At 46.0% G+C, this 21,238-nt stretch overlaps 1 protein-coding gene across 2 annotated transcripts; it reads right to left on the reverse strand.

Annotated features, from left to right (window-relative positions):
• Window positions 1-462: 462 nt before the first annotated feature.
• TRIM39 (tripartite motif containing 39) lies at window positions 463-20,582 on the reverse strand. 2 transcript variants are annotated; one of them, XM_028713486.2, is made up of 8 exons: window positions 19,992-20,582; window positions 19,081-19,287; window positions 16,981-17,505; window positions 12,070-12,168; window positions 8,653-8,883; window positions 7,613-7,635; window positions 6,191-6,306; window positions 463-4,728 (listed from the first exon to the last, which is right to left on the reverse strand). In XM_028713486.2, the coding sequence occupies exons 3-8, from the start codon at window positions 17,395-17,397 to the stop codon at window positions 4,181-4,183; spliced, it is 1,434 nt and encodes a 477-aa protein (XP_028569319.1). In that variant the 5' UTR covers window positions 17,398-17,505; window positions 19,081-19,287; window positions 19,992-20,582; the 3' UTR covers window positions 463-4,180. The 2 variants fall into 2 exon arrangements, with proteins under 2 accessions (XP_028569319.1, XP_028569322.1); XM_028713489.2 differs by having other exon boundaries at window positions 12,070-12,165; window positions 19,992-20,581.
• Window positions 20,583-21,238: the final 656 nt, after the last annotated feature.

Here is a 21,238-nt window from a genome sequence, read left to right on the forward strand (position 1 = left end):
GGAGGAAAACAAGAAAAAAAATATTCTGAATCTCAGAAGCCAGAACAGCAATAGGGATCGCTGCACAGTGAAAGCAGCAATCCCTCTTCCTGTTCTGGCTTCTGGGATAGCTGCGCAGCCTGCATTCACTTCATAAGACGCACACACATTTCCCCTTACTTTTTAGAAGGGAAAAAGTGAGTCTTATAGAGCAAAAAATACGGTATTTTTGGACAGGAATAGCCTGATCATGCACTGGTAACCTGCAGGTTGGATTACTGCATATCATTGTGTGTCGCTGCCCTGAAAGTTGGCCTGGGAGCTGCAGCTACTGCAAAACGTGGCGCCTTGACTGCTACCTGGGGCAAGGTAAAGCCCCTGGTGTTACGTTGCTGCTGAAAGAACTGCAGTTCTGACATCTTTCTCCCGGCCGATAAAATAAAAATGCCCAAGAAGTGACACATGCACACGAGCACACGTATATCGTTGTCAAATAAAACAAAGAGATTTTATTAATAATCTTACAAGCCACAAGACATAGATCTTGCCCTAAGCTGTGGGTTGCCAGCCCACTCATGCTCAGGGGTCGGACGCACCCAAGTCAGAGCTTCCTCAGCCGCATAGACACACACGTACACTACTCAATCGCGCAACTCCAGACACTACCATTGGAAGGTAGAGGCAAGCTGAGCCCCACAGGGCATCACTGGGAAGGATGGGTTAAAGCCAATAACTAACCTGAGGCTGAACTGGGAATTGAACGTCTTAGAACAAGGTGGGTGGGGGAACCGGTGGCCCTCCAGATGTTGCCTTAGTCCAGGCATGTCCAAAGTCAGTTTTGGGGGTCTAATCTGGCCCACTGGTCTGTTTAATCTGGCCCCTGTGGCAGTTTATTTTCTGGGGTAAAATCCTTAAAAACCTCAACAACTTCAACCCTAAGAAAAGGTCAACAACTTTGGTCGGCCCTCATGGCCCTTCACTTCATCAAATCTGGACCTCTTTGAAAAAAGTTTGGACACCACTGCTCTAACTCCAATCCCCTCCAGCCAGCATGGTCCAGAGTCCGAGGGTTGTGGCAGCTGTGGTCCATCAACATCTGGAGGGCCTTGCTGTAGAGGAATTATCCCTGCCATGTTCAGAGGCTGTTGGAATCTTTATTTAACATACGTATTTTGCACTCAAGGGTATTCTAATCACAAACATAAAAAGGCAAAGGACCCCTGAACAGTCAAGTCCAGTCAAAGGCGACTATGGGGTTGCAGTGCTCATCTCTCTTTCAGGCCAAGGGAGTCGGCGTTTGTCCACAGACAGCTTTCCGGGTCATGTGGCCAGCAGGACTAAACCGCTTCTGGCACAACAGGACTCTGTGACGGAAGCCAGAGCACATGAAAACACCATTTACCTTCCCGCGGCAGTGGTACCTATTTATCTACTTGCACTGGTGTGCTTTCAAACTGTCTGGACAAATGCTGGCTCCCTCGGCCTTAAAGCGAGATGAGCGCCTCAACCCCATAGATGCCTTTGACTGGACTTAACCGTCCAGGGGTCCTTTACCTTACCTTCACCAATCACAAACATACATACCTTCTGTAATAACTTTTAATATTCTAACTCTGGCGGAATCTCTCAGGACGAGTGGCGGTGGTGAGAAAGTTGCATATTCATCTGCTCCCCGTTACCTTTCTTATTTGCTCTTGTCACCTATCGAAAGCTGCTTCTTTCCCCAGCTTTAAGCAGCAGCAGCAGCACCATTCCTCCATGAAAACTGCCCGAACAAAAGCTGTTTCCTAAGGCAGGAGCAGCCAAGCTGAGATCATATCATGACGGATGGCCACCCAACCTCTGCTTAAAAACCTCCAAGCGGTGTGATGATGTCACACCACAGTGCAGCCAGATTGGTCTGCGTTCCAAACAGGTAAACGTAGCAGCTGCATTTTGCTGACTTCCCCCAAAACATTGCCCAAAAAAGCGTTTTTTGGTGTTGCTCCATCGGCCTCACATTTGGCTAAGCCGTGCAACATCGGTGAACTTCAGGATCGAAAGGTTTGCAGAGGTGCCTTTTCCTCGATTCAAGGGAACTCCTGGAAAACGTTCACCTTCCATTGCAGGCCATTGCCCTTGACTCATCTGTGCACTGTGGGCACTACTTTTACCCGTGACAAATGCTGCCAGGCATTCCTCTTCACAGCCCACAGGCAAGGGTCACAATACATGCCGTTCCATTCATGAAAGACTTTGGGATGGCAGCTTGAGTTAAAGCCAAATGGATGCCGCCAACTACAAATCATACAACTGGCCCTTTGGATAAAATTTGGGCCTTAAGACCAGCTTGTCCAAGGGCGCTCACTACCAGGCAGCTCTGCTTCCTGGGTCCGAGACAGAAACTCGGTTCCAGCACCCCTCAGTCCAGATCTGCCAGCCGGCTGCAAGAGCTGTGCAGCCCATAATAGGGCTGGGCAATATATCGATATGTCACCCAGAACTGGTTTCAAGTCCATACCATGATATCGCTTTCATAGTTTTTGACCTGGCAATATATTGTGAATCACGATGTGCATTTGTGTGCTATGCAAAAAATCACACTGTGGGGAAAATTGTGAAGCCAGCCAAGGCCTCTACATAGCTCCATCTTCATTTCAGACGTTGTGATATATCAATACAGTGGTACCTCGCAAGACGAATGCCTCGCAAGACAAAAAACTCGCAAGACGAAAGGGTTTTTGGTTTTTTGAGTTGCTTCGCAAGACGATTTTCCCTATGGGCTTGCTTCGCAAGACGGAAACGTCTTGCAAGTTTGTTTCCTTTTTCTTAACACCGTTAATACAGTTGTGACTTGACTTCGAGGAGCAACTCATAGCACGCGGTGTGGTAGCCTTTTTTGAGGTTTTTGAAGACTTTGGTGATTTTTGAAGCTTTTCCAAAACTTCCGAAACCATGCTTCGCAAGATGAAAAAAATCGCAAGACGAAAAAACTCGCGGAACGAATTAATTTCGTCTTGCGAGGCACCACTGTATGTTGTGATGTTTAGCTGGCGATGTACTGTGATGCTGAAAACCGGGTATTGCCCAGCCCTGGTCCATAGAGATCTCTTAACACTCTACACAGGGAGTGCTGAGGTGTTCAAGAGGAAAGGATCCATTCCTGGCCTGCTTTATTCTCACATGTACTGTAATTTTTGCTCTGTAAGTTGCACCAGACCATAAGACGCATCTAGTTTTTGGAGGAGGAAAACAAGAAAAAAATATTCTGAATCCCAGAAGCCAGAACAGCAAGAGGGATCACTGCGCAGTGAAAGCAGCGGTCCCTCTTGCTGTTCTGGCTTCTGGGATAGCTGCGCAGCCTGCATTCGCTCCATAAGACGCACACACATTTCCCCTTACTTTTTAGGAGGGAAAAAGTGAGTCTTATAGAGCAAAAAATACGGTACATTACAACACTCTACCAAGACTACAGGAGGCTGCTCCTGCATACACTGAATAAGGTGCAGAAGGAGCAGCGAAGGGAAAAAGAGATGGTTTCTGCAGTCTACACACGCAATGATAAATCCCTTCAGACAGGTCACTTCCCTCCACTGCCCATGTAGCACACGCCTGCCACGCTCGCATTCACACACACATTTCTGACCAGCTCTGCCCACAGCTAATGCAAACAGTGTGGCTTGGTTTTTCTCCACCCCGCCCCCCAAGTTTCAGCATCGCCGTCTCAGATTTAAGCCCCTTTAGAGGTTTGGGAAAGCAGAAGGAATCCATTTCTTCACTGGCCTCCACAAAAGCCGAACTGCTCCAAAATGGGCTCTTTGCTTTTGTGGGAATATTCTCTTTACTAGCGTCACATCCCTTTAAGAAAATGTGAAGCCAAAAAGATAAATACCAACATTTCTGTAGGGTTCCCCTGCCCCCTTCAGTGGTGTTTTTGAAAGCCTTTCCACGTTTCCTTCTGCCATTCCCAGCTTGGTTTCCTGCTCCTTTGCGTCCTTCTCCACAGAGAAACTGCCTTAAATAACTCCCTCAACACATTTGATAAGATATTTAGATTAATATTTTAGTTTGGGGGTGGGTGGGAAACAGATATTTGATATTATCTACTTTCCTTTATGCTCTAATAATTATTTTTTCAAATTCTTTCAATTAAAAACCACCTTTGAGGGCTAATTCTAAAACGAGGTTGCGGGTGGCAGAGGGAGAAGAATCGGCCATCTTGTCACTCCCAGTCCGTGGGAGGCCGAATGATGAGGGGAGCAGCATTCTTGCGTCCGGCACGGATTCCTGGGTAGAAAAAAGGCCACAGCTTCTCCGTGAAGGTGTCGGTGAAAGTGTAGATGTGGGAGCGGTCCGTCACATTGTAGAAGGAAAGCCTGCCGGCCTCGTAGTCCAGGAAGACACCCACTCGCTTGGGTTTGGTGGCGACACTGAGGGGCGTGAAGGGGGTGGTGGTGGCCGCGTACTTGTCCCCGTTGAACAGCCTCACCCGCCAGTAGCCAGTCTCCGGCAGGGAGGTCGTCTCCCCTTTGCGGCTCACGGATTCGTTACAGACCCCTAGGGCCCAGTGGGTCTTTTCGCCCACTTCCACTTCCCAGTAGTGGCGGCCCGAAGTGAAGCCCTCCGTCGCCAGGACACAAGGGTAGGTGGTGAAGCGCCGCGGGCTGTCGGGCAGGTCTCGCAGGCGTTGCTCCACAAACTTGACGCTCTTCCGGTCCTCCGAGAGCACTAAGTTGGGATGGGCCGTCTCGGGGTCAAGGGTCAAATCTCCTGCAGGAAAAGGGAGAGACATTCGTTCAGGCTCTGCTGCGATGGTGGCCAGGCCTCAATGGCTTTTTCTTTTTTTTTGGAAATAATTTTCATTTGATTTTACAAATATAGAATTATAACAATACAACACAAAATACATGTCCATATTTAGAGATTTCTCCGAATCTCTGGACTTCCCACCTTCCCCTCCATGGGTCCTACTGGCAACCTTTACAACTGCATATTATTTCATAACCATATTTTATCTCTCTCCATTTTGTCCATAATGTTTGCTGCATTACAAGTGTTATTGCAATCCTGCTAATGTTTTCATCCGCTTACAATGGTCTCCTAGATAAGTTATAAATTTTTTCCCATGTTGTTATCCGGAAACACTGTTCAGCAGCGTTCAGATTTGGACATCAGAATTGGACATTTGCTGATTATACAAAGCTTCACAGCTTGCTATCTTCCGGGTAAAGTCTGGCACCATGATTCATTTAAGGACTTTCAGAGACTTCAGTTTGTTAATTTTGATGTTTTGAATTATTCCATAAAGTTGTTCACATTGTTATTGTTTCTGGCCATCGTGTTGCTTTTGATATTGCTGACTCATATTTTGCAACACAGGGGTTGGTTTGTTTACCCAGAATATATTCTAACACAGATTTAATAATCTATCCTAGTTTTGCCATAAAATTATCTTTGCATTCTTCTTTGCTTTTCAGGGGAGGCATGACATCCTCAAGAACATTCAACCTGCATGACTACTCTTCCTTCTTCCTCTGCTTCCAGCCATTTCTCTACATACAGACCAGTCTTCCACAGCTGGAGGCCATCCAGCTATTTTGAACTACAGTGGTACCTTGGAAGTCGAACGGAATTCGTTCTGGAAGTCCGTTCAACTTCCAAAATGTTCAGAAACCAAGGCATGGCTTCCGATTGGCTGCAGGAAGCTCCTGCAAGAAGCTCCTGCAGCCAATCAGCAGCCATGAAAGTCGTGTCGGAATTTCGGGTTCCAGAGAACGTTTGCAAACCGGAACACGAACTTCTGGGTATGTGGCGTTTGGGAGCCAAAACATTTGACTCGCAAGGCGTTTGGGATCCAAGGTACGACTGTATCATTCCTGTTACTGCTGACCACTGACTGTGCTGGGTGGTGTGTGTGTGTGTGTGTGTGTGTGTGTGTCCCAAAACATCTGGAGTGCATCAGATTGACGAAGGTTAATACTGTTCCTGTCCCACTATCAACAATTCTAGCACACCTCTCCTGGACAGAGTTGTGTTGTGTGTGCACTGATCAGAATTAAGCTCAATTGCTTGGATGGTGCTAATCTGCAGAATCTATTCCAAACTCAAAGAGTTTTGTTGGCACTGTGGACAAACCCCCTGATCCATGAGCAAGGGAGAAGAGGCCCAATTCTCCCAGCCCCCACACCAAGCAAAACGAAAAATGCCTGGATGTGGCACCACACCAACTTACCTGTGAGCTTCTTGATGATTTTGCGCAGGACGAAGTACTGCCTGGGGAAGTTGCAGAAGTTCTTTTCCAGCTCGATGGAGACCAAGTTCAGCTTCTGGGCCTGCACCTCTTCACATCTGCAAGAAATAGAGCAGAGCAAGTTGGGTGAGGGCAAGTCCAGGGTTGGGGAACCTGTGGCCCCCTTCAGATGTTGCCGGGCTCCCAACTCCTAGCAGCCCCAACCAGGATGGACAAGGGTCAGGGATGCTGCAAGCTGTGGGCCCCAGGAACATCTGGTGGGCCCCAGGTTCACTGTCCCTGAAGTTGTCCATTGCTTCCATGTTTCCCCCAATCATCTTTCATTTCATGGCCATTGTGAGGGCAGACTTCAAATACTTGTAAGGTCTGGTCAGTGCCTGGATGAGTGACCACATGAGAACCTACAGGTCTGCAGCCTTGGCTTCTGGGATGGAAGGAAGGTGGGCTATCAGTGTACAAACATAAATAAGTGAATAAAAATTCTTGAGATTCACAAGTACTTTTAATTCTGCCGATTCTCTTATGCTGCTTTTTACATATTTTTTGTGCCTTTTAGTTTGGTATGCTTTATGTATATGCTTTTTTCTTTTTGTAAACTGTCCTGGGAACATGATTGAAAGGCAGTTATAAAAAAATACTTACAATAAATATATAAAAGAATCTCCGGGGGGGGGGGGGAGTGTGAATCGTCTCCCAGGCTATAATTGAGCAACTTGTTTATTTTCAGGGAGGTTTTATTTAGTTTTCACCAGGTTCTCCCAAACTTGGGTCTCCGGCTGTTTGTGGACTGCAACTCCCATCATCGCTAGGTAGCAGGACCAGTGGTCAGGGATCAGTCCTGACAGATGGGAACTGTAGTCCAGAAACAGCTGGAGACCCAATTTTGGGAAACCCTGCTGGCAGTGTTCGAAACTCCCATTGTTCTAGGCACATTTCCACTAACCTTGGCCTCGATCAAAGGCCAATCTGCTCTTGGAAGGACTCCCACTAGGAATGAAGTGGCACTTTTAGAGCCAACCCCTTGCCTTTGTCCTTACGAGTATTTGCTTCAGCAAAGCAGGGGCCTTTCATACCTTCAACCACACCTGATGCCAAAAGAACAGTAAGGTAGGTTGCAAGGCAAACCTCTCTGGGGAGAGCTTTCCGCAGGTGTGAAGGCGGATGGCACCACCATAGAGAAGGCCCTGTTTTTGGTAGCTGCCCACCTCCTTTCAGAAAGCAAAGGCATCCATTGGAAGCCCTCCTTCAAGAGGTAAGGAGACCAGCAGTCTTTAAAAGAGCATTTTATGTGTCAAACCAGGACAAATGCTTGTCCAACAGCTGTTTGTGACAAGGACCACCTCATAGGACCCCATGTTAAGAGGCAGTGAGGCTGTTGTGATGACCAAAGAAGTTGCTCCTTACCTTTCGAGGGTGTGCTTCACATCCTGCATGAGAAGGACAAGAAATAAAAATGGTTAAGAGTCGTGTAGTCATTGAGGAGCCCAACCGCTAAGTAAAATCTATCTATGCAGACTGGTGAAATGAGGAAGATCCCACCTTTGGTTAAAGCAACACATGTTATTCTGCTGTTTTAGCTTAAAAAAGCACAGGCAAATTTTTTTAAAAAACCCAAAAGCACCAAAAAGATTCAAGTGTTGGACCTTTTGTGCAAACCACACCAACTTCCAGCCTGCCACTGCAGTGTCCTGAAATATCAGCTATATGCATCTATCCAAGGATCTGCCTTCACAAAGCAAACCAGTTTTGATGACCTTACACTGGATTTCATGCTTGCATGTCGACTACAGAAAGCTAGAGCCCTACACATCTTGCCCTGCTGCCCACAAGATGCATACAGATTCACATCCAAAGCATCTATAGAAATTGGGGTTCACAGACCCTTATGGAAACATTAGATGGGAGGTGGAGGAAGCGGGGAACAGAAATAGGCTGGCGCAAGACTAGAATTCATTGACCCTTTGTTCTACTCTCATCCCCCTGAGTTGCACAATCAGTGATGGAACCAAAACCCCACATGAAGGCCTATGAGCCCCATTCTATAGTGGTCCCAAGCCAAGAGCACTGCATTTCCAGGAAACTGGTTGAGGCAAATGATCTCTGGAGGTTCTTTGAACCCATCACATGCAATCACTGCTTCCTAAGAAAGTCCTTTTTAGAGCTTTATCTGCTCTATCAGGCTGCAGTTGAGGAAAAAAGGGGAAGCAGGCTCTCTCTTTCAGATCCGTGGGTGCAAAAAATAATTAAAGTCTGTTTTAATCTACTGTTGATTTACCGCCTGCCTTAAGCTTTACTGGTGGTTTACTACTCCTTAAAGCACTAGAAAAAAGTAAGGGAAGGAGGCAGACTCAAGGGCTGCTGAGGAATGGGATGTTCCAAGCAGCATTTGTTCAGATGCAGGTGACGCCCCCCCCCCTCCAGGTAGACTCTGATGCACACCCTACCTTGAGCATCTCCATGCCTGACTGCAGACACTTCTCCTCGATTTCCGTGATGAGGCTGTTGAGGGAGACCCGCTGCTCAGACAGCTCAGCCACATTGTCCTTTAGTTTCTGCAAGATCTCCTTCTCCTCGTCCTCCAGGTGTTGCATCAGCACTTCTTGCTCCTCCTCCAGGAACAAATGCATCTCCTCAAACTCTCGGATGATGAGTTGGCGGCGGTCCTCAACCTTCCGCTGCAGGGAGATGGGAGACAGGGTTTAGGTAGGGCTCAATGAGGTCAACCCAATGAGGTTGATGCTCAGGATTTGGAGAAAGAGGGAACTTCCTCACACAGCACAAAACCGTGGTGTGACACCCAGGAAGACCCAAATTCAAGTACTTGCTCAGTTGCGACTCTCACTGGGTGACCTTGGGACAGTCTCCCTCTCAGCCCAACTTACTGTACAGAAACAACAAAAAGAGCCTTGTGACACCTTGAGCACTAATTTAGTGGATCAAAGTCCATTTCATCAGATGAATGATGATAATGTGTTGAGGAGGATTCTGTCTATGAAAGCTTACATCATAATAAATGTGTCAACCTTTAGAGTGTCACAAGAATCTTTGTGGTTTGTGCTCCAAGAGACTAACGCTGGCGCTCCTCTTGAAATTGGAAGGTTACCAATTGTTTTGTGAAGACAGAGGAGAGTTATCCCACTGTGTACCACCTAGAGTTGGAGGGAAAGTTGGCTATGAAGTGTGGCAATCTAATATTTTTTGGAATACAGTAGACTCTCCAGATACGAATTTAATTCGTTCTGGGGGTCCGTACTTACCCCAAAAAGTTCGTAACTGGAGGCGCCGCTTCTGCGCATGTGCACAGAACAATAGAGGTATATACAATATACACAATAGAAGTGTACAGAAGTATATACTTCCGGGTTTGCCGCATTCTCAACCCCAAAGTTACATATCCAGAGCGGTATGTAACCGGAGGGTCCACTGTAATGTGATTCTCTACTATGGGCAGTACTATGGCATCTCAATGCAACATTAAAAAAACCTAGATGAATTCATTTAGGCCAAGTCTGTCAGCCATTTTAGCCAAACTGAACCTCCTCGTGCAGCGGCAGTATACCTCTGAATATCAAATGCGAGGGAGAAAACCCAGCAGGGGAAGGTCCGGGAAATGTTCCTGCGCCGTTTCTGGGTTCCCAAAGGTACTAATGCTGAAAGAGTGCATTGCTTGCTGCTGCCACTGTAAAGCTGGCATAAATTTGTTGTATTTTTTAATTGTTTCAATATGCTTTGGTATATTTGTACAATTGTCGGCTATCCCAGGCTTTGCAAAGAGGATAAGAGGAGCATAAACGTTACATACACAAATGTGGCTACACAGCATACTGGGCTACACAGTTTCACCTGTATCACTAAGACAAATCCTTGTGTTCTCCCACCCACTTGCAGATGTGGCTTCTTAGCTGTTACTAATAGTAATGCACTTTTAAAGTTGTTTGAAGGGTGCTTTGTGGGTTGTTGTTGTTTTGCAAAACATTTTTTATCATCACCATCATCATCATCATCAAAAGCAATTTCTAGAGGAGCTAAAACTAAAAGAAATTAAAGGCAATGGAGCATAAAGAACTGTCAGAACTAAATGGAAGGGAAAAAAGAGCACATTATCCCAAAGTATGCAATTCTGGTACATTACAATTTTCCGGTGTGCTACTGTGTTCCTTTTTATAATTGGTTCGTTTTGGTGGGGGCAGAAGGGTATTTCCTGCCCAACGACCAGCAACAAAAAGTAGCACAGAGCTTTGAGATAGTTAACTATATATTCCAAATGCCTGTGCTCAGCGTTTATTTTTTGAGGGAATCTTGGTGCAGGTGTATCACAGCAAATGAAAATATCACAGACAGTCGTACCTTGGAAGTCGAATGGAATCCGTTCCGGAAGTCTGTTCAACTCCCAAAACGTTCGGAAACCAAAGCGCGGCTTCTGCACAACTTGCAGCCAACTGCAAGTTGCAGAAGCCCTGTCAGACGTTCGGCTGCCAAAAATAGCTTGCAAACCAGAACTGTCACTTGGTGTTTGGCAGCCAAAACGTTCGAGAACTAAGCTGTTCGAAAACCAAGGTATGACTGTACCAGCTTTTATTTTATACAGCAAGTGGTTTTATTAAGTTATTTCCTATTAAGTTTTCTTTCTTTTTTCAATAGCAGTTACAAGCTCGGTGGAGCATGGGAATTCTGTGACATTCTTGTGGAGAAGCTGGTAAAATGTGGGTTGAATGAGCTACATTTGTAGCTAGTTGACAGACAGAACCCAAAGAGTTCCTCGTCATCTTGGGGAAAAATGGCAAGTAGGGTGCTGCATGATTCTGTTCTGGGCTCTTTATATTGAGGGGATGCTCATCAAATGTGCAGATGACACCACACTGGAAGGGGTAGCCCCTGCCCCAGAAGACAGAATCAGTATTCAAGATGACTTCCAACAGATTGGAGAACTGGGTCAAAACTAACCAAATAAATTGCAAAAGGGACAAATGTAAGGTTCTGCACTTAGGCAAGAAGAGCCAGCAGCACATATATGAACCGACCCAGACTCTGCAACTGTGATCTGAAGCCTTCTTTGTGTGCCCCCTCCACAAGGGGACTGGAGGGTGGCAACACGAGAACAGGCCGTTTCTGTAGTGGCTCCCTATTTGTCGCATGCTCTTCCCAGGGAGGTTTCCCTGGTACCTTTGTTATATAAATTTAAGTGCAACCCAAAAGCATTCCTCTTCAACCATGCATTTGGCTGTTAATGATATATGGCCTTTTAAAGCACACGTGATGTACTGTTGTTTTTAATGTGTGTGTTTTTCCTTTACCCCTTGGATATTAATGAAAGCTTGTCTTTTCTTTTTATAAAGACGCCTTGAGTTTCCTCAGTGAGAGAAAATGTTAATACTACTAGTAGTAGTAAGGTAAAGGTAAAGGGACCACTGACCATTAGGTCCAGTCGTGGCCGACTCTGGGGTTGCGGCGCTCATCTCGCTTTACTGGCCGAGGGAGCCGGCGTACAGCTTCCGGGTCACGTGGCCAGCATAACTAAGCCGCTTCTGGCGAACCAGAGCAGCACATGGAAACGCCGTTTACCTTCCTGCCAGAGTGGTACCTATTTATCTACTTGCACTTTGACGTGTTTTCGAACTGCTAGGTTGGCAGGAGCAGGGACCGAGCAACGGGAGCTCACCCCGTCGCCGGGATTCAAACCGCCGACCTTCTGATCGGCAAGTCCTAGGCTCTGTGGTTTAACCCACAGCGCAACCCGCATCCCATTTGTAGTAGTAGTCCACTTGAAATTCAAGCAAGGCTCCCAGGGTTTCCACTGCAGCATTTGCTTTGGGAGAAAATTCCAAGTGAAAGAGATACAGTCCAAAGCATGCAGCACTTGCCTTGAGCTCCCCAGGCTTCTTCTCCTCCCGGGATCTGCACTGGCCGATCTCATGCAGCTTTCGTTCAAGTGGCTCCAGGCATTTCTGCAGCTTTTCCTGCTTGAAAGAGGAGATGGCATAATTAGGAGCTAGCACAGGGATAGCAGTTAAAGAGTACGAGTCATGAGCATAAGAACCACCCATCTTGCTTCCTGCACTGGCCAAAAAACAAACAAACAGACACCTCTAGGATGCTGACAAGCAGTGTTAGAAACTCTCATATATATATATAAGCTAAGTGCCAAATAGCTCCATAAATCAAGGTTACAGTCTCCAGAATGGAATGACCTCATCTTCAGAAAGCGGAAAAAGGAAGACACAGGTAACTACCAACCGGTGATCTTGACATCATTACCAAAATCATTACCAAGGAAGGGCCTAGAACAAATAATTCAACAGTCGGTCTATGAGCATTTAGAAAAGGATGCTGTGATTACTAAGACCCAGCATGGGTTTCTCAAAAATAAGTCATGTCAGACCAATCTGATTTCGTTTTGATGGAATTACAAACTTGTTCGTTCAGGAAAACACTGTAGACATAGTAAGGCTTTTGACACACACCCCTGTGATATTCCGTGAGGAAGCTGGTAAAATGTGGGTTGAATGAGGTAGCTGTTAGGTGGATTTGTAGCTGGTTGACTGACCAAACCCATCCTTGTCATCCTGGAAAAAAGTGAGAAGTGGGGTGCCACAGGGTTCTGTCCTGGGCCCGTTGTTGTTCAATGTCTTTATAAATTACCTGGATGAAGGAACTGAGGGGATGCTCATCAAATTTGCAGACACCAAACTGGGAGGGTTAGCTAATGCCACAGAAGACAGAATCAGAATTCAAAATGACCTTTACAGATTGGAGAACTGGGCGCAAAATAACAAATTGAATTTCAATAGGGACAAATGTACGGTTCTGCACTTAGGCAGAGAGAATCAAATGCACAAATATAGGATGGGGGACACCTGGCTTACTAGCAGTACATGTGAAAAGGATCTAGGAGTCTTGATGGACCACAAACTTAGAGTCAACAGTATGATGCAGCAGTAGGAGGGAAGTCATAGGGCCACTCTATTCTGCCTTGGCCAGATCACACTTGGAATACTGTGTCCAATTCTGCGCACCACAATTTAAGAAGGATCTTGACAAGCTGGAACATGTGCAGAGGAGGGCAACCAAGAAGATGAAGGGTCTGGAAACTAAACCTTATGAGGAGCGCTTGAAGGCATGGGTATGTTTAGCATGGAAAAGTGGAGACTGAGAGGAGATACGGTAGCCATCTTCAAATATCTTAAGGGCTGTCACATGGAGGAGGGAGCATGCTTGTTTTCTCTTGCTCTGGAGGGTAGGACTCAAACCAAAGACTTCAAGTTGCAAGAAAAGAGATTCCGACTAAACATTTGGAAAAAACTTTCTGACAGTAAGAGCTGTTCAGCAGTGGAACAGACTCCCATGTCACCGATGGAAGCGAAGGCTCAGAAAAAGCTCAATATGGAGGCCAAATGGCCAAAATATTGGGAAATTTTGGAACAAGAGGGAGATAAATTGAAATTGCAGAGTTTTGAAAAACTAAAAAATAAAGTGCGAGATTGGCTTCATTATTATCAAATAATGGAGGTATTTAATGTGGACAAGAAAATTGGCTTCCAGGTGGAAAAATCAAAATTGGAAACAGAACTGTTAGACCCCAAAACTAAGACTTTGTCAAGAATGTATAACTTGCTGTTGCAATGGAATACTCAGGATGAAAGTGAAATCTGCTATGATTAAATGGGCACAAGATGTTGGACATAATATTATGATGGCTGACTGGGAACAGTTATGGACCACAGGTATGAAGTTCACGGCATGTAATGCCTTAAGAGAGAATATTATGAAAATGATATACAGGTGGTACATGACACCAGTCAAGCTTGCAAAAATCTATCATTTGCCCGATAATAAGTGTTGGAAATGTAAAGAAACTGAAGGTACATTCTTTCACCTTTGGTGGACGTGCCCAAGGATTAAGGCTTTCTGGGAGATGATATATAATGAAATGAAAAAGGTATTTAAATATACCTTCCTGAAGAAACCAGAGGCTTTTCTCCTGGGCATTGTCAGCCAATTGGTGCTAAAGAAGGATAGAACTTTCTTTATGTATGCTACAGCAGCAGTGAGAATACTTATTGCAAAGTATTGGAAGACACAAGATTTACCCACACTGGAAGAATGGCAGATGAAGGTGATGGACTATATGGAACTGGCAGAGATGACTGGCAGAATCTGAGACCAGGGAGAAGAGTCGGTGGAAGAAGATTGGAAGAAATTTAAAGACTATTTACAGAAATATTGCAAAATTAATGAATGTTAGAATGATGTTGGAATGAAGTTAAGTGGTTTTAGCAGCAATGTTATTAAGGTTTATGTAAAAATGGATTGTTAATAGATGGGAATTTGAAGTAAAAATATACTAAGAAAAAGGATTAGGTTAAGAACAAAGAAGGAAAGGATTTGCTGAATTAATTAATTGATTTGGGATGCAAAAAAGGGAGGTGTGAGGAGGTCCGGGAAACAAGTGAACGAAAGTTAAGATATGGAAATACTGATTTGTTTTTATTTTTGTTTTGTTTTTTGTATTTTTGTAATTTTGTTTGAAATTTTAATAAATATTATTATAAAAAAGAAAGAAAGACTCCCATGAGAGGTGGTGGACTCTTCTTCCTTGGAGGTTTTTAAACAGAGGTTTACTTATAAGCCCAGATAATTGTGTTACAGTACAGTGGAACCTCGGGTTACGGATGTAATCCGTGATGGAGGCACGTCTGCTAACCCGCAGCGTTCGCATCCTAAAGCGCCGCGTCTGCGCAGGCGCGATTTTGTCCTTCTGTGCAAGCGCGAAGCACGATTTTAGCGCTTCTGCGCATGCGCGAGTGGCGAAACCCATTCCGGTACTTCCGGGTTTCCCGCGATTCGCAACCCAAAAACACATAACCTGAAGCGTCCGTAACATAAGGTATGACTGTAGAATAGTTCATGATGTACCAACATACCTTAAAGTTAACATAGCTAGAATGTTTATGCTCGTCTTGTGTCATGAGATGCTAAACATTTTCTATTTTAGATTGAACTGCGTGGGTAAGGAGTTTTCTTAACTGGGAACTCTGGAGAAGACTATCAAGAAGAAAGCAGGAAGTCTCTGACGTTCTGCTGATCACACTGGCTGAAGTGTGGTGAAGTATCAACAACAGATTGTTGGCCCTGTGTAACAGGTTATGGGCCAACTGACCTCACAAGTCTAACGCGTACCGGTCAACATTTAGCCAGATGCATTCTGCACTAATTGAAGTGTTCACATCTTCAGGGGGATTACTGTAATGCAAGCAAGGGAGAGGTTGCTGGAATTTGGGGAACCGTGAAAAAGAGTATTCTTGTCCAGAAAGAACTGTAGCCTGGCAAGTAAGCAAGAGCTGGACAAAGGCACCACCTTGGACACTTGAGGTTCAAGTGAGAAAGCTGGATCTAGGTGTAGCCCACCCCATAACAGGATAACTCCACTTATAGCAGGCTGCATACCTTGTTCCCAAACACAAGAGCAACCTACCCACATTGTGTCTGTCATTTGCTGCCTTTATTTTGCTATTCTTCCAGCCTTCCTATTCATTATAGGAAGACAATTGTGTTTGGCCTAGGACCCTCGTACCTACGGGACCGCCTCTCCTGGTATGTCCCACAGAGAAATTTACGGTCTGCAAATAAAAACATCCTAAAGATCCCAGGCCACAGAGAGGTTAGGCTGGCCTCAACCAGAGCCAGGGCTTTTTCGGCCGTGGCCCCGATCTGGTGGAACGCTCTGTCACAAGAGACTAGGGTCCTGCAGGACCTGACATCCTTCTGCAGGGCCTGCAAGACAGAGCTGTTCCACCAGGCCTTTGGCCAGGGCACAGCCTGACTCCCTCCTTTGGCAATCTGCACAGAATTTTGCTTGATGGTTGCCATTAATTTGATTTTAATTTGATTTAATAATTTTATAATGAATGTTTTTAGAATGTTGGACTATTTCGATTGTTGTTAGCCGCCCTGAGCTCAGCTTCGGCTGGGGAGGGCAGGATATAAATAAAATTTATTATTATTATTATTATTATTATTATTATTATTATTATTATTATTCCCTTTCTCCATTCAACTCTGCACTGAATTCTCACATCGAATTTCAAGCTCCTTCTCCTCATTTTTAAGGCTTTCCATTCCTCACCTCCATGACACCCTCTAATGGCAAAGTCCACCTCTGACTGCAGTGCCTAACAGAAATTCAACTAACACAGAAGCCACCAAGAAACAAAAGAGAGGCACCAGCATACTCAGGTTTGCAGAAGAGCCAACAACAACAGCCTCCACCCAGACAACCCTATGGAGACTGAGAGCATAGTCAGTGGTCACTAGCAACCAGTTGAGCATTATGTTGAAGAGAAAAAATGGGAGAGTGAATTGGCTTACTTATAGTTCCCTGGAGGAAGCCGTGGCTGGCTGGCTGAGCACTTTAATGATTAAACAAGCAACCCAAAATATAGGATAGCATTTTCTTGCAGTTCCCACTTGGGCTTCCCTATTCAATCAGGTTAAGTACAGTCTGTGCAGGTTTATGCGCTACTGTGATGGCAAAAAAGGCATCTGCCCGCAATGGGCAGATACACATCAAATGCATACCTCACACGGCTGGTGATGTTTCTGGTTGTTATTTATATACATTAATCGCATTGCTCATGGAAATGACTCCAAGTCACTTACAGACACAACAGAAATATTAAAACCAATTACTATGAACCAACTCAAATGTTGGTCTTCATTCCCTTGCCCGTCTTTTTCAAAAACTTGATTCCAGCCATGCCCCAGCCCCACTTTACCTTATACTCCAAGGAGGCATCGTCCAGGGTCACCACCGTGTGGGAGCGGTGTTCGTGAGAGATCTCGCACACTAAGCAAACAGCCTCCTGGTCGTCCTTGCAGAAGAGGCGGAGGACTTCATTGTGCTTCTCGCACAAGTTCTCATCCCGCACCTTGCGCTTGTTCGTGACCTGCAGCTGCTTGGCTATCTCCACCATGTTGCCCAGCTGCCGGTTGGGCCTCAGAATGCGGTGGCGCGAAGTCTTGCGGCAGACAGGGCAGGGGAAGTCCCGGTTCAGATCTTCCCACCATCGGGTGATGCATACCCGGCAGAAATTGTGGCCGCAGTCAATGATCACGGGGTCCTTGAGGTACTCCAGGCAGACAGAGCAGCTGGCTTCTACCTGGAGGTTTTCCAAAGGGTTTGTGGTGGCCATGGCTCCTCAAAGACAGGAGGGGAAAAGCATGGATGGCAGAACCAAGGGCTGTATCCAGCGTAGCACTAAGTCACTTAGAGATATCCTTGTTGTGCTGGCGGAGCATTGCTGTGCAAAGGAAAACACAAACACAAGTATATTACGAAAGATTGCTCGCCAACAGATTACACAGCTGTTGTGCAACAAGCTTCCACTAGCACAACAGCTGTTTGATTCCTTCATTGCACAACCTTTAAACTATGCCATCCACTAATGCAAGGGATCTTGCATTAGCATACAATAACACTGCATATGGCCACGATAGAGTGGTGGCACAGTCCAATTTGTCCCAACTGTGCACTTTTTCATAAAAACACCAAATTTGCACCATACATAAAATACACAATTGTTCTCAAATACTGAGGCATGTGATCTAGCATGTACACAGGCATGTGAAATATTTCTAATTGAGCATAGTCTAAGCACACAATAACTAATATACGACCCAAAACAATATGAATGTTTTCCCTATGGCCTTCACATGCTGATCACGGACCCTCTATCTAGCTCAGGCGTAGGGAATCCGTGGCCCTTCAGATGTTGCTGAACTTTGTTTTGTTCTTTTTACAAACTTTACTGAAAATTCTGAAAGCAATCACCAAACATGTAGTGCTGTCTTCCAGGCCAAATACATGCACATATGTTAAGTCTTGCATGCAGTCATCCACACAGCATCAAAACAGACTTGGAGTATCTTTTACATTACAAATCCAGCCCACTTCTACAGGGTATATACATCAATCTAAAGAGTTAAGATAATTTCTTCATGTGCTGCTAACTATAACTCCCATCGCACCTGGCCATTGGCCATGTTTGCTGAGACTGATGTTTGTGCGGGGAATTAAGACTCTATTCCCTATTTGCAGAGTATGTGGAAGACAGCCCTGGGTTGTTTGACCCTTTAGTTCTCTTTTTCCTCCTATAAATACTCATGTTTAAAGACCAAATAACTTTTACTTAGTGTACTTGCAGTTGCAGTTACACACACACACACACACACACACACACACACACGTGTGTGTGTGTACATACACACACAATGCAGGTGGAAGTTTATTTAGTTGCTAGAACATCTTACATAGGTTAAACTGTTACTGACTAACATTTACTCTGACTCTGAGGCAAACAGCAGCACAACACAACACACCTGCTGCTCTAACCATTAAGACTCGCAAGACTGTTAATAACTGAACCAACTGAAATACCACAGAGTGTATGAAACCAACTGAACCAACTGAAATACCACACAGAGAGAAATGCCAGAGCATATGACATCACAGGGTTCTACAGTCCTTTCAAACCTTAACATTTCCCATATGCATTTTGGATGCTAACAGCCCAACAGTTTGTGCTTCAGCAACATACGGAGAACAAAGTTCCCTAGACTTTCTCCTGCTGCTGCAGAATTAGTACAATCCCTGGAACCTATGATGGGTGTTCCTCTGCTATGTGTAATTTGCACACATTCTGCTAATGCTAAACACAGCAGCCCAACATCTGGAGGGCAGAATCTAGCCTATTCACTTCATCACAGTGGCTCTCAACTAACCAATTAAAAAGTGTCCACTCTCAGCATTACAGCAGTTTTAGTATTTGTCAAGGTACTTCAAAGCCCTTTACAGCGGGCGATGCCAGACTACCTACCCTGTTGTTTGGAGCTCCTCAGCTGCAAGCGTATTTTCCTCTCTGAGCAGGGTTTTGGACAGCAAAGATTTATCCATTGGGAGCTGGCCGAGGCATGATTCAACATCACAGTTGAACAGTTAAGCTATGGCTGTTGATCTCTTCCAGTTCCTTAACACCAAGGCACCTTGCAAATGAGTCGTCTAGCATTTAACACTTTGGTATTCCCTTGGAAGGTCAAAAGAAAAAAAATATTTAGAAAGCAATAATACTTCCCATTTATACAGCATATTTCCAAGTGTTCGAAGTACTTCACATGTATTATCCTGTAACCCTTACAACAGCCTTTAAGGAAAATTAGTATTATAAATCATCCCCATACAACAGATGAGGTGCTGAGATTGAGAAAACACTGGCTTGCCCAAGGGTATTTATATCTCAAGCAAGATCTGGATTAGAGACTTTCTAGCTCATGACTCTTACCCAAACTCTGGGCCTGTCCACACTGGAGTAAACCATACATTTGTACCTGCTTGTCTCCCTATTAAAGTAGGGTCACCCTCTCCACCCCTGTTTTGTTCCAGATCTTTTACCCCTTTAAATGTCGGCTTTTGATATTTCCCCTTTTGTACAGCGATATCAAATTCACCCTGTAGGGCACAGATAGTGGGCCACTGCCTCCAAACCCGAACCATCTAGTCCTGTTTTAGTTAACAATGGGACAGCAGCCTCCTTCCTGGTGAGCTGGTCACCGTTTATGCACCCAGCGCTTCCCCCAAAACACTTCACAGGCGTCTATCTCAAGCGCTTTTACAACAGCCCAACTTAGTAGGCCTGGTATTGCCCTCATGTTGCGCTGTGTAGGAACGGTGAACTGAGAGAATGCCACACCATGAACAGAAAGAAGATACAGGGCTTTTATTTCAGCTCACCCCGTTCAGCTACTGCACCACTCCAGCGCAGGCAGAGGAGGAAGAGGCAGGGCAGCAGGGCTGGTGGTGGCCATCTGTCAGGGATGCTTTAGTTGAGATCCCTGCATTGCATAAGGGGGTTGGGCTTGATGACCCCCAGGATCCCTTCCAGCTCTGTAATTCTAGGACTGAGGCAGGCAGCTGAAGCGCACCTGCAACCTGAAGCACAGGAGATCTCTGTGGGCTCGGGGGCTAAGCCTGCCCACCTGAGCCCAAGGCGCCCGTTCTTAAGACGTTTTGAACCGGCTGCCAGGGAGAAGCCAGAGGGGCGGGGATCTCACGGCTGCAATAAGGACAATTTCAGAGGGGGCTTTAGAGGAGTAATTACGGGAGGCCCCGCAAAACCCGCCGCTCCTCCGCGCAGCACGGCCGCAATTACGGCAGCCCCGCCGCCCGGCTTTGGCCCTCACTTTCCCGCCCCGCGAACATGAGGGCGACGGCTGACGGGGCGAACCGCACGGCCTGCTGGACGCCCGGCCAACCGCCAGCCCCCACCTCCCACTTCCACAACAAACCCGTTCCGTAAACGCCACCACAGGAAGCGGCTCCTACGTTACCGGAAGCGACGCTCTGAGCTCCGCCGAGGCCATAGAGCTACAGGTTGATTCGTTCTCCCGCCCCGCCTCCAACGCCGCTCTGGGAAGCGGCTCTGACGTCACCGGAAGCGACGCTCTGAGCGCCGCCGAGGCCATAGAGCTAACGGTTGATTCGTTCTCCCGGCCGCTTTCGCTAGCTCCGCTTTCCATAGACGCGTGGCGTGTGTTTGTAGACTCACAAAAGGCGTCGCCTTCCGGGTTCCTTTCGCTCCCCGCGTTCTGTAGGCCTCGCAGGGAGTTGCTCTGCCCTCCTGCGGCTCCCAGCAACTGCTATTCGGGAGCGCTGCTGCCTCCAGCTGCTGAGGAAGAGCCTAGCTATCCTCTTTTAGAGCCAACCGGGTTGGTGGCCATCCCTGCCTCCTGTGGGAGGGAGTTCCGCAGTTTACCTGTGAAGAAATGCTTCTTTTCACCTGAGTCTTCCAACCATCACCTTCATCGGGTGCCCACGAGTTTTGGTGTGACCAGAGAGGGAGAACTCTTCTTTTGCCACTTTCTTTAAAAAATATATAATAAACAATTGTTTCTACTTTTCAAGTTTATACATTTCACTATTTTTTTCAATAATTTTGACATTTCGAAGCTTGACTTCCCTCCCCCTCTTTCTGCACCTCC

Source organism: Podarcis muralis, chromosome 2 (genome assembly GCF_964188315.1).
Source record: "Podarcis muralis chromosome 2, rPodMur119.hap1.1, whole genome shotgun sequence".
In the NCBI taxonomy this organism is placed as follows: Eukaryota; Metazoa; Chordata; class Lepidosauria; order Squamata; family Lacertidae; genus Podarcis; species Podarcis muralis.